General features: G+C 34.0%; 1 protein-coding gene across 2 annotated transcripts in view; it reads right to left on the bottom strand.

Moving 5' to 3' along the window:
* The window catches only part of RAD50 (RAD50 double strand break repair protein), an 82,962-nt gene that overhangs the window by 31,949 nt on the left and 37,939 nt on the right, over window positions 1-13,074 (bottom strand). For both annotated transcript variants that reach the window (XM_012549910.3, XM_003756482.3), the window contains exons 16-20: window positions 12,119-12,245; window positions 3,866-4,059; window positions 1,815-1,925; window positions 490-582; window positions 294-407 (exon numbers count right to left, since the gene is read on the bottom strand). In XM_012549910.3, coding sequence (XP_012405364.1) covers window positions 294-407; window positions 490-582; window positions 1,815-1,925; window positions 3,866-4,059; window positions 12,119-12,245 — 639 coding nt within the window. The remainder of the gene's footprint in view (window positions 1-293; window positions 408-489; window positions 583-1,814; window positions 1,926-3,865; window positions 4,060-12,118; window positions 12,246-13,074) is intronic.

Raw genomic sequence — 13,074 nt, 5'->3', positions numbered from 1 at the left:
TGGTCACAGTTTCTTCACCTGTAAAATGAGGGGGATAGATTAAATAGATTCTAGAATCCCTTCCATTTCTAGATCTATGAAGCTGTATCTCAGAGATCAACATTTTGTTCCTGGGGAAAAAATTAACTGTAAATAAATATTAACAGAATAATGATTTAAACATAAAGAAATATTTACTTTATAATAACTTTTAATAGCATATTTAATGTAGAGAGCTAGTTCTAACCTTCCCATCATTTAGATCACATGGCATATGCCTTATCATTAAGCCACAGGCGACCAAAAATACCTACCTTTTGCATATCAATGTCTTGTCTCATTGTTCCCATTTCTTTACTTATCTTGTCTTTTTGTTTTTCACATTCATTTAGCTGACTTATTACTTTATTCAGTTCAGCTTCGTTTTGCTACCAAAAAAGGGACAAATTTGTTAACTACATGAAAAATTAATAAGCTTAAATTATTTATTTTTAGGCTTTAGATTATTACCATTTTGTAATTGTCTTTTCCATCTTGAATATAGTTTTCAATGTCCTTCATGTAACTAGAAATGTTTTTAACCTTCTCTTTGATATCATTTAACTGTGGAAAGATATTAATTCATTAGTTTAAACCTATTACATACAGTTATTTACAAACTATTAAAAATAAATAAATAAATAAAGGTTTCAGGGCAGCTAGGTGGCACAGCCCTGAAGTCAGGAGGACCCGAGTTCAAATGAGGTTTCAGATGTCACTTAACCTCAAATGCCTCAGCCAAAAAAAAAAAAAGCTTTATTTTTTTACGAAATGCTTAATAGCATGTCTAGGTATACAGAGTACTGAAGTGTGGCCAAGCCAAGACTAGAAGATAAGTTTCAACTTGCTGTGTTATTTTGCAGTGGTAATGCCACTACTCTCCAACTCCTCACTTCACAAAATGGAAGAATCCCACCAGTGGTCAACTCTTAGCATTTCATATTTCTATAAATTGCACGATCTAATAAAATGCAATTATCAGATAATGATTAAATCTATCATTATAACTTTGATCAACTTACATGAACATTTTTTTAAATGTCAACTTCAATTTTTCTCTGCTTTTGGGGACAATGCAGCTCAAAATTATACAATCTCCTTTTTAATAAGATTTTATGAACAAGCTCATATCTTAACTTGATACTGTCTTCATCAAACATCTTTCTCCATTTCTAGTTAAATCAGGTATTTTCTCACTAGAAGTTTTATAGGCTCTTTTGAATGTAAATCTTTTAGGTCACCAGCAAATGGGGTAGATCCCCTAAGACAAACTTTTGGGAGAATACAGAAAAAAACCATATAGGATAGGCAGGCAAGATGTGTTGCCATCTGTATCAATGGAGGGAACTGAATCAGAAAGATCAGAGATTCATTAGAGAATCTAAATAAAAAAGACTACTTTGTGATACACTGAAAGATCCATTATCTTAATAAATCTAGTATTCCTTAACCTTTTTAGCAATGCTGATTCTTAAACAACATATTTTTGACTTGTTTTCAGATTCATGCACAAATCTTCTACAGCTTGATGAGTTAAATCCATCAGAAACTATTTTGCTGCAATAGTCTTTTTTAAGAATCTAGAGCCACAAGAGAAGGACTTAGAGAATATAGGACCCCCAAGACAATAATAACCCAAATATAACTATTAGCATCACAAAATGTTAAGTACTGAAAGCACTTCAAAGATCACCTAGTTCAACATTCATCTGAAAGAGGAGAAAACTGTTCAAAAGCATTCTGAAGTAAAAAGCAATTTCATGAAAAACATCTTATCTTTCTAAGTGAAGTCGTACTTTTTCCTGTACTGCACTGATACTTGTATTCTTTTTTTTAATTAATTCTTCTTTTTCTTGCTGTAATTTTCCCAGAGTGGCTTCCAAAGGATACAACTGCTCTTTTGAATCCTAAAAAATAAAGTAAAATTGCATACATATTAAGGAAGAGTGATATTTTATTATTCCATGATCTTTATAATGCAATGACTCTGAGATGATTCTCAGGACTATTTTAACATAGATTTTATAGGCACAGAAGTTTGTAGGTGAGGTGTTATTCTTTACTGTTTGTGAATTTACATGCAGAACTTATAAAGACATTCAGTTATACATTCATCAGGTCTTAATGAATATAACAAATAACTCTGACAATAAATCTAAAAGTTTAATTAAAATGGTTTCATCTTTCAAGTTGTAACATAATCCCAGAAGCTTAAGAGTTAGAAACAACCTTAGTGTTAAGTTTCTTAATCTAAGATGCATGATGCTTTTGTAAAAATATTTTGGTAAGGTATTGTAATGTAAATGGCTTTCTTTTTTGCAGTTCTATGTATTTGTTATACACATTTAAAAACCGGCATTCTTGCTGAGTGAAATGAGCAGGACCAGGAGATCATTATATACTTCAATAACAATACTATATGATGATCAATTCTGATGGACGCGGCCCTCTTCAACAATGAGATGAAACAAATCAGTTCCAATAGAGCAGTGATGAATTGAACCAGCTACACCCAGCAAAAGAACTCTGGGAAATGAGTATGAACCATTACATAGAATTCCCAATCCCTCTATTTTTGTCTGCCTCCAGTTTTGATTTCCTTCACAGGCTAATTGTACACTATTTCAAAGTCCAATTCTTTTTGTACAGCAAAATAACTGTATGGACATGTATATAGATATGTAGTATTAAACATATGCTTTAACATATTTAACATGTATTAGTCAACCTGCCATCTGGGGGAGGGAGGGAAGGGAAGGAGAGGGAAAAATTGGAACAAAAGGTTTTGTAATTGTCAATGCTGAAAAACTACCCATGCATCTTGGGTAATTTTGTAAATTAAACAAAATCTTGTAAATGAAAGCTATAATAATAAAATAAAATAAAATAATTTTTTTTTAAAAAGTCATTCTGAGAAGGGGACCAATAGCTTCACTAGACTGCAAAAGGGTTCACAACATAAAAATAATTAAGGACCCCTAATCTTATCCAACCCTATTCTGTCTCTGAATGGTAGTCAGTTAAGCCTTTACTTTATTTAAGTAAGTCTTTACTTAAATAAATAACTCTCAGAGATCATTATATACTTCAACAACAATACTATATGATGACCAATTCTGATGGACCTGGCCATCCTCAGCAATGAGATCAACCAAATCAGTTCCAATGGAGCAGTAATGAACTGAACCAGCTACGCCCAGCGAAAGAACTCTGGGAGATGACTAAGAACCATTACATTGAATTCCCAATCCCTATATTTTTGCCTGCCTGCATTTTGGATTTCCTTCACAGGCTAATTGTACAATATTTCAGAGTCTGATTCTTTTTGTACAGCAAAATAACAGTTTGGTCATGTATACTTATTGTGTATCTAATTTATATTTTAATATATTTAACATCTACTGGTCATCCTGCCATCTTGGGGAGGGGGTCGGGGGAAGGAGGGGGAAAATTGGAACAAGAGGTTTGGCAATTGTTAATGCTGTAAAGTTACCCATATGTATAACCTGTAAATAAAAGGCTATTAAATAAATAAATAACTCTAATAACAAATTGATTCCATTTTTGACAATTTAATTGTTTGGAAGTGATTCTACATATTGAGCTGAAATTTGCCTCTCAACTCAGAGACATTGATCCTATTCCTGCTCTCTCAAGCCAAAATATATTCATACCTCCTTCCACATAATAGGTCTTCTAATATTGAAAGACATTTATTATGTTTCCCTTTAAGTAATTTTGTTAACTGAGGGGTTTAGTAAAACATGGAAAAATGAAACAATAACAATCCCTTGTTAGTTTCCAAAGTGTTTTTACATACATTATATGCCAATTTACATATTCTTACTTTTATTTCTCGATGTAAGGACTGAACTTCTGTAGACAATTCTACTGTCTGTTCCTCCAGCTGCTGTCGGCGTTGCAGATTACTAGATATCTGAAGTTTTTCTGATTTAAGTTCATTTACTGTACTTTTTAGATGTTGGATTTGTTCTTGCTGGTCCTGTATAAGCTTACGATTCAACTCAATTTTACTGGAAACTACAATGAAAACATTTCATCAAAAATGAAAATATTCTATCACTCAATATTTACCATTGTAAATCACTGTATTTACAGACTATTAGAAGTCCATTTCCAGCAAAAGGCCTCATCAGACTACATATTAATTTATCAATTTATTAAGCAATTAATATGTACTAAATATTAGGGATACAAAACCAAAAATATGACAGTCCCCTATCCTCCAGGAACTTACATTTTTATCAGGAATAGTTCATGGCATAGTGGAGAAGTAATGGGCCTGGAGTCAGGGAGACATGAATTCAAATTCAGTGTCCCTGGGCAAGGCAATTATCTGCTTGTCTCAGTTTCCTTGATTGTAAAAGAGCACCTCCCTCACAGGGCAAGGATCAAACGAAATCCTATTTGTGAAGAACCTGAGCATAGCAGGCACTATATAAGTAAGCTATTATTATTATTGTTAGACATATCATGTACACATGATGAGAAGAGTGAGTGCATTCCAGTTATGTACAAGGAACATCAAGAAAGCTGGTCTGTCTACTCCACCCAGTATATGAAAAGGAGAATAAGTTTGGAAACTGGAGGTTGAATCAGTTTGTAAAGGACTTTATGTGCCAAAAAGAAGAATTTTTATTTGATCCTAAAGATCCTCAAAAGGAACCAGTGGAGTTTACTGGGCAGGGAAGAATTGTGACTAGTAATATCACTTTGGCAGTCACAGAGAGGATGGACTGCAACAGTCCAGGTGATTTTATGAGGGGACTGATATGGAGGTAGATGCAAGACTTGATAATCATTTGAATCTATGGGATGAAGATGAGTGACAAGTCAAAGATGAACCTGTTGACTCTTTTCTCTCTTTTTTTACTCTAGTCTCAGAGAACCTTTCTCCTTACAACTAATCCTCCTACTTATATCCTAAATCCTGTCCCCTTTCCTCCCCCCCTCAGGTAGAGAATCCCTACAACCCCTATCTCTCTCTATAGCCAAGCTCTCCCTATATATTGGCTCATTTTTTGCTGCCTATAAATACATCTAGGTCTCTCTCATACACAAAACTCTTGTTTAACCAAACCCTGTCCTCAATCTATCAGGATTTTCCCACTTTTTAAAAATGGGAAAGCAACATGTAAAAATGTTTACCACTCTCTCTTCCTGGATAGTCTTCTCCCTGGATTTTTGTGACACTGTCAGTCAGTCAATAAACATTCATTAAACACCAACTGCCAGGCCTCTTATGTGCTAGGAATAGAAATACTTAAAGGATTCCCTCTTGGTTCTCTTCCAGCCTGCCTCACCACTTTGTTTTAGCTGCTTTGTTGGCTAGTCATCTATGTCACTTTTCTAACTGTGAACTGTACCCCAAGACTTTGTCCTTGATGACTCTTTTCTTCTCCCCCTACAATATCTTGTTTGGTGATATGACCAGATATTAGGGGTTCAATTACCATTCCTAATCTTTCTCATATCCAACCCCAATCTTTTTCATAAGCTTCAGTCCCATATCACCAACTGCCTATTAGATACTTCAAATAAGATATCCCACTTTCTGAACTCAAAATATCTGATACAGAACTCGTTATGTTTCCCCTAAATATTTCCCTATTAATTTCAAGACTACTCTCTTTATACAAATCATCATATCCAATTTTAATATGTCTGAAAATGATACAATTGACTACCTTCAGGAAAAATAGGATAGCTGAGCCCACACCAATTAAGAGAGAAAGAAGTCATCCAATGATAATTCTATAAGCACTAATCAGTAAACAAGAGAGACAGCTCTTTCCAAAAATTATCCCTGTCACTCAATCTAAAGGCATGAAGATCAATGGACCTGCCTAGTTCTCCATCCTTCCCATTGCCATTCAGTATTACTATTTAAGGCACAGACTCAGGACTATGAGAAAAAATAGGTTTTAATTTAGAAGATATTTGGAAAAGATAGGAAATATGTTAAGGTTAACTGTGGAGTAAGATACAAAATAAATCCACAAAATTATTGATCTTTTTATATATTACCAATGATACTAACAGGAAAATATTCCTTTCAAAATACAATTCTTTGAGAATTGAGAAAAGAAAGTCCATTCAAAATAGTCAAAATAACAACTGAGCCATTCCCCAAAAGAAAAATAGTTACAGAATATGAACAAACAGTTCTCAAAAGAAGAGTTTAATAGTATTCACAAGAAAGAATGCTCCAAATCACTAATAATAAGAGAATTGTAAATCAAAACAACTGAGATTTCACCTCATATCTGCAAATTAGCAAAATAACAACAACAACAAAACCACTATTAAATGTTGGAAGGATTGATAAGCTCCCTAATACATTGTTGGTGAAGCTGTGAAATGGCACAACTATTTTGGAAAGTGATTTGGAATTACAAAAATAAAGTGAATAAGATATTCATATAATTTGAAGCAGAGATATCATTCGTGAGCTTGTAACACAAAGATTGCATCAATAAAAATAAAGTTCCTAAACATGTCAATTTTGTGTGGTGTATGTGTGTGTGTGTGAGTGTGAGTGTGTGTGTGTGTGTGTGTGTGAGTGTGAGTGTGAGTGTGTGTGTGTGTGTGTGTGTGTGTGTGTGAAAACAAAGAATTGGAAACAAAGTAGATGCCCATTGTCTGGGGGATGGCTAAATAAACTGTGGTAAATAAATGTAAAGGAGTAGTACTATACAATAAGAAATTATGTAGATCTAAGATGAATATAGATAGAAAAGCATGGAAAGATTTATATAAATATTTGCAGAGTAAAGTAAGCAAGAGACAACATGCACAATAATTCCATCACAAGAAATAGAACCATCACACACCAAAAAACTAAAAATATAACAAAACTATAAAGATTCAGATTGACGTAGATGAAGAAATATATGAGACAATTTTGACCCATGCCTTCATGGAGGTAATAAGTCCATAAATGTTACATATTACACATGATTTGGGCCTTTTTTCAATGTAACAATAGATTTTGCTGATTTTTCTCCCTCTTGCAAAACAAACAAGCAAACATAATATTTGTCACATGAGATAGATCTTTGGGAGAAGGAAGAGGAAGGACATTAGGGTGAGACCTCTGATGATGTAAGAAACAAGACATAAAAAAAATTTAATTTAAAAAATGACAGAACATATAAAATATCTGAGAGTCTAGCTGTCAAGATGCAAACAGGGGAAGATAAACTTGTCACAGAAAAGATTGAAAGCAAAAGGAGAAGAGAACAGCAGAGGAAAAGATGGGAACTGTTATGGATGCAGCAAACATGAGCTTGGACAGAATTCCAGAGATAATGTAGAATGGAAGGGTCTGGTTTGTTATGGTTACGAGGAGTCAATGACTGAATGACTGAACAACAATAAAGTTTGTCATGCAGCCAAAGTGAGGGATAGACAATCTGAATATTGCTAGTTGTGTCATGTCAAGAGAGCACCTAGACCATTTAGCACTCCATCTATTAAAGATTTATGAGAGACTATAAGGAAGAGTCATCTAGGTTGAGAAGGCATGGATGAACTGTGATCTACATACTACTGTAAGAAACACTCCCCTCAATCCATCAGAGAAAATCTAGTAACTACATCAACATTTCTCTCCCAGTGTGCTGTGTGCACTGTAGGTCCTTATTATTTTATGTCATGTACATTTTATTAAATATAAACATCTTAGCCTAGCAATTAAGGCTTTTCACATGCTAGCTCTAAGGTGCTTTTCTAGAATGACAGGCATAGTTCCAGTGGAGCCAAGATGGCGGAGTAAAGGCAGGAAGCTGTTCGAGTTCTCCCAATTTCCCTTGAATACCACATGAAACCAAGTCTCTGAACAGAATCTGACAGAATGAAACTCTTCTCAAGCTCAAGATAAATTGAATAAGCTTCAAGAAAGGGTGAAAAGGGTGTTCAGCCCAGGTCAGACAGACTCTGGGAAAGCCAGTGAGAGGGTCTTAATCACAGCAAATCAGCAACTAAGACCCTTAGTCCTGACTCAGTGGAGCACAGCATGGGGGCAGTCTCCAGTCCCAGCTCAGAAGGCAAACTCTGGGAAACCAGGCTGTTTCCTGAACAGAGCAGGGAAAGCTAGCTACCTCCTGCAAACAAATCCAAGGCTCAGAGTTGCACAGGAAGCTTGGGATAGTGTCCTCTTTACCCCAAGAACACAGCCTCACCTTAAAAGTTAAAAAAAAGAAAAAAAAAGGAAATATCAAAAGGAAGAAAATGACCAAGAAACAGAAAAGAAACCTTGATCATAGAAAGTTACTATGGTGACAGGAAAGACCAAAATACCAACTCAAATGAAGACAGAATATCCACACAAGAAATCTCAAAGAGTGAGATAAATTGGGCTCAAGCCTGAAAAGGCTTCTTGGAAATGGTCATAAAAGACTTCAAAAGGCAAATGAGAGAGTTAGAAGAAAAATAAGAAAAGAAATGAGAGGTATGCATGAAAGAGTCAACAGTTTGGAAAAGGAAGGAAAAAATTGCCTGAAAAAAAAACAACTCTTTAAAAAGTAGAATAAACCAAATGGAAAAAAGAGATACAAAAGATAACTGAAGAAAATCACACATTAAAAACTAGAACAAGACAAATGGAAACTATGACTTTGTGAGACAGCAAGAATCAATCTAACAAACTAAAAAGAATGAAAAAAAAAATGGAAGAAAATGTGAAATACTTCATTGGCAAAACATCCAACCTGGAAAATAGATCCGGAAGAGACAATTTAAAAATTATCAGCCTACCTGAAGGCCATGACCAAAAAAGGGGCGAATTTAACCTGGGGTTACAACCAAGAATTAACCATTCAGCAAGACTCAGCATCATCTTTCGGGGAGGCAATGGATCTTCGATGAAATAAGATACTTTCAATCATTTCTACTGGAAAAAAACAGGACTAAAAAGGAAATTTAATCTATAAACACAGGACTCAAGAGAACCATAGAAAGTAAACAGAGGAAACTATATACATTTAAAGGTTAACTGTTCACATCTCTAGATAAGAAAACAATGATCTGAAACTCTTGCAAACTGTATCTGACACTGGAATAGGCAGGGGGAGGGGGAGTGGGGGGAAACATTACTTGGGCGAGAATATGGTTGTAGATAGACTGATGTGATAGCATCAAAGAAAAAGGTCTGTACTGGAAAAAGAGAAAAGGAGAGATATAATGGGACAATTACTTCACATGAAGAGGTACAAAAGACTTATTTCAGTAGAGGGAAAGAAGGGAAAGAGATGAGCATTGTCTGAAGCTTGATCTCATCAGTTTGGGCTTTAAGAGGGAATAACAATCATTCAGTTGTTTTTTATAAGGTTAGAAGTAGAAGGAGAAAGAGGAAAAGAAAAGGGAGGGACAGGATGGAAGGGAGGACAGAAACACTGGGAAAAGCGTAAGAGAATAGAGAAAGGTTGATAGAAGATAGTGAGTAGAGTAGGTTTAAAAAAAACAAACAACTAAGGACAGGATGGAAAGAGAATAAAAGTATATACAGGGGAGAAAATAGGATAGAGGGAAATACACAGCTGGTAAAGTAGACAGGATGAACTCTTCCATAAAATGGAAGCAAATAGCAGAGTAGATTAAAACAGAAACTTACAATATGTTGTTTACAAGAAACACACTTGACACAGAGAGACACATACAGAATAAAGGTAAAAGGCTGGAACAGAATTTATTAATACTTCAGCTGAAGTAAAAAAAAAAAAAAAGCAGGGGTAGCTATTCTGATCTCAGATAAAGCAAAAGCAAAAATAGATCTTATCAAAAGAGATAAGGAAGGAAAGTACATCTTGATAAAGTGCACCATAAATAATGAAGTAGGAACGATACTAAATGTGCATGCACCACGTAGTAGAGCAGGCAAATTCCTAGAGAAGATTTTTAAGTCAGTTACAGGAATAGACAGAAAAACTATTCTAGTGGGGGACCTCAACCTTCCCCTCTCAGAATCAAACAATTCTAATCACAAAATAAACAAGAAAGAAAATAGAGATCCTAGAAAACCTAGATATGATCAACCTCTGGAAAAAATTGAAAAGGGACAGAAAGGAATACAACTTTTTCTTGGCAGGACATTGACCATGTGTTAGGGCATAAAAACCTCACAATCAAATGCAAAAAGACAGAAATAGCAACTGCTTCCTTTTCAGACAACAATGCAAAAAAATTATATTCAATAAAGGGCCAGAGACAGATAAACTAAAAAGCAATTAGAAATTAAATAATCTAATTCTAAAGAACAAGTGTGTCAAACAACAAATCACTGAAAAATAATCCATTATTTCATCCAAGAAAATGACAATAATGAGACAACACATCAAAACCTATGGGATGCAGCCAAAGCAGTTCTTAGGGGAAATTTTATATCTCTAAATAGATACATAAATAAAATAGAGAAAGATGAGATCAATGAATTAGGCATGCAACTAAAAAGGTTTTTAGAAAAAGAACAAGTTAAAACCCCCAATTAAATGCCAAATTAGAAATTTGGATCTCAAAAGAGAGATTAATGAACTAGAAACTAAGAAAACTATTGAACTAATAAACAAAACTAGAATAATAGGCATACCTTATTTCATTTACCTTTCATTTTATTATACTTCAAAGATACTGCAATTTTTATTTTTATTTTTTTAACAAATTGAAGGGTTTTGGCAACCCTGCATTAAGCAAGTCTATTGGTGCCATTTTTTGAAAAGCATGTGCTGAGATTGTAACTGTGTGTCACATTTTGGTAATTCTCACAATATTTTAAACTTTTTCATTATTATTATAGTATCTGTCATGGATGATCTCTAATACTGCTATTATAACTGTTTTGAGTGCTATGAACCATATTCATATAAAACAGCAAACTTGAAAAATGTTGCATGTGTTTTGACTGGTCCATCAACTAGCCATTCCCCATCTCTCTTTTTTGAAATTGAAATTAGATGAATTAATAACCCTATAATGGCCTCTAAGTATTCAAGTAAAAGGAAAAATCAATCAAAGGGCAAATTTCATTGTGTTATTTTAAGAAAGGGCCATAGCCAACCTAATCTTCACTGTGATCAGTCAGCAGCTGAGGCACAACCCACCAGCAAAGATTAGGACTCACTGAAGGTTCAGATGTGATTAGAACTGTTTAGAAATAAAGTATTTTTTAATTAATTAAACTATGTACATTGGGGTTTTTTTTAGACATAATATTATTATACATTTAAAAAACTAGAGTATAAACATAACTTTAAAAAAATTTCAATAGTGTTTTATTTTTCCAATTATATATAAAGGTAGTTTCTAATTTTTGTAAGATTTTGAGTTCCAAATTTTTTTTTCCCTCCCTCTCTTACCTTCTTAAGACACCTAAATATAACTTTTAAGTGTACTAGGAAAAGAAAAAAAAAAAAGTGACTTGCTTTATTGTAATATTCACATTATTGCTGTAGTCTGGAATCAAATCTACCATATCACCCAAGTAAGTCTGTATTTTACTCTTTTTCCCTTCATGTGCATTCTCTATTTTCACCAAACAGGATTATCAGCTGTTGTGCTTTCTTTTCTTTTCCATAAATTTGCTAGAACATTCACATCCTTAGAACATACTATTTCCTTATCTTCATCTATTATCTTCCTTCAAGGTTCAACTTAGGTATCATATCCTCTTTGAAGATTTGACAGTTTCAATTAAAAATAATCTCTTCCTTTTCATATATATATATATATATATATATATTTATTCTCATTTCTCTATATGTGTATATATACACATACACATACACACATATATATGTATAATAAAATATTTTTTTCTAGACATTCTTCCCTTTGTCCAGATTTATATCTTTTTATTACTCATGTGAATGACATAAGGAAGAATCTGATGTTATTTTTCATATCAGTATGCCATACATCTAGCACAGAATAGGGATTAGATAAATACTTGTTTAATGACTATCTGTTGAAGTTGACTTATAATTATTAATCTGAAGTTTCTGTTCGGGCAACAAAGATGAATGGTTAAAAGAGATGTTTTATATAACAAAAGTCATAATTTTAGGAAGATTGAATTTTCTCTTACCAGTGTCCAATCTATGCTGTTTTTCTTGCTTTTCTTGGTTTACTTGTTGAACAGTTCGATCCAAATCTACTCCTTGTAACTTGGCAGCTTGTTGAGCTATTTTTCGTTCAACATCTCTAAGTTCCATCTTAGAAATAATAAAATTATTTAATTAAAAATATCTGCATAGTTCAGTGAATGCATTCTGTTATTCAGAATCTTCAAATTCAGTAGGTCTAACAGAACAAGTACTCTAAGTGCTGGAAATACAAAGAAATGCAAAAGCAGTGTCTGCCCTCAAGCAGCTTACATTTTAAAGAAGTGTATGATATGAAGCTAACTCTGTATATAAAATATATACAATGAAAATGAAAAGGACTAGAAGGAGGGCAGAACCAGAAAATGCCTCTAACAGAAAATGGGAGTTAAACTGAGTCCTGAGGGAAGCCTAGCAGCAAAGGTAGGAGAAGGGAGACAGACAATGAAAAGGGATGGAGTCAGGAGATGGGGAGTCAAAGAATGGCAAGAAGGCCAGTGAAACTGGATGCTAAGATATGTGGAGGGGAGTAAAAAGTAAGAAATCTGGAAAATAGGGAGAGGCCAGGTTGTGAAAGGTAGCAAAAGCTAAGGAAAGTGTTTTATAAAGAGCTACTGCAAGAATATCTAAAAAGAATCTAAAATGAGGAAACATGGTCAAGCCTTCATTTTAGGAAAATCTGGCAACTGAGTAGAAAATGGATTACAGTAAGGAGACACTAGAAGTAGACCAACCAGCTATGAGAGGATGAGGGTTCTATATCAGGGTGGCAGAGATTGTGTAAACACAGAAAGAGCCATGTATATGGGATGTTGTGAAGGTAAAAATGACAAAACTTGTCAATAGAATGGATATAGGTTTTGACAGAATAAGGAACCTAGGATAACACTTCGGTTTCAAGCTCAGATAACTGGGAGAATGGTTGTACCCCAATAATAAT

Source organism: Sarcophilus harrisii, chromosome 2, assembly GCF_902635505.1.
Source record: "Sarcophilus harrisii chromosome 2, mSarHar1.11, whole genome shotgun sequence".
Taxonomy (NCBI): Eukaryota; Metazoa; Chordata; class Mammalia; order Dasyuromorphia; family Dasyuridae; genus Sarcophilus; species Sarcophilus harrisii.
This window is presented reverse-complemented; position numbering and strand designations above follow the sequence as displayed.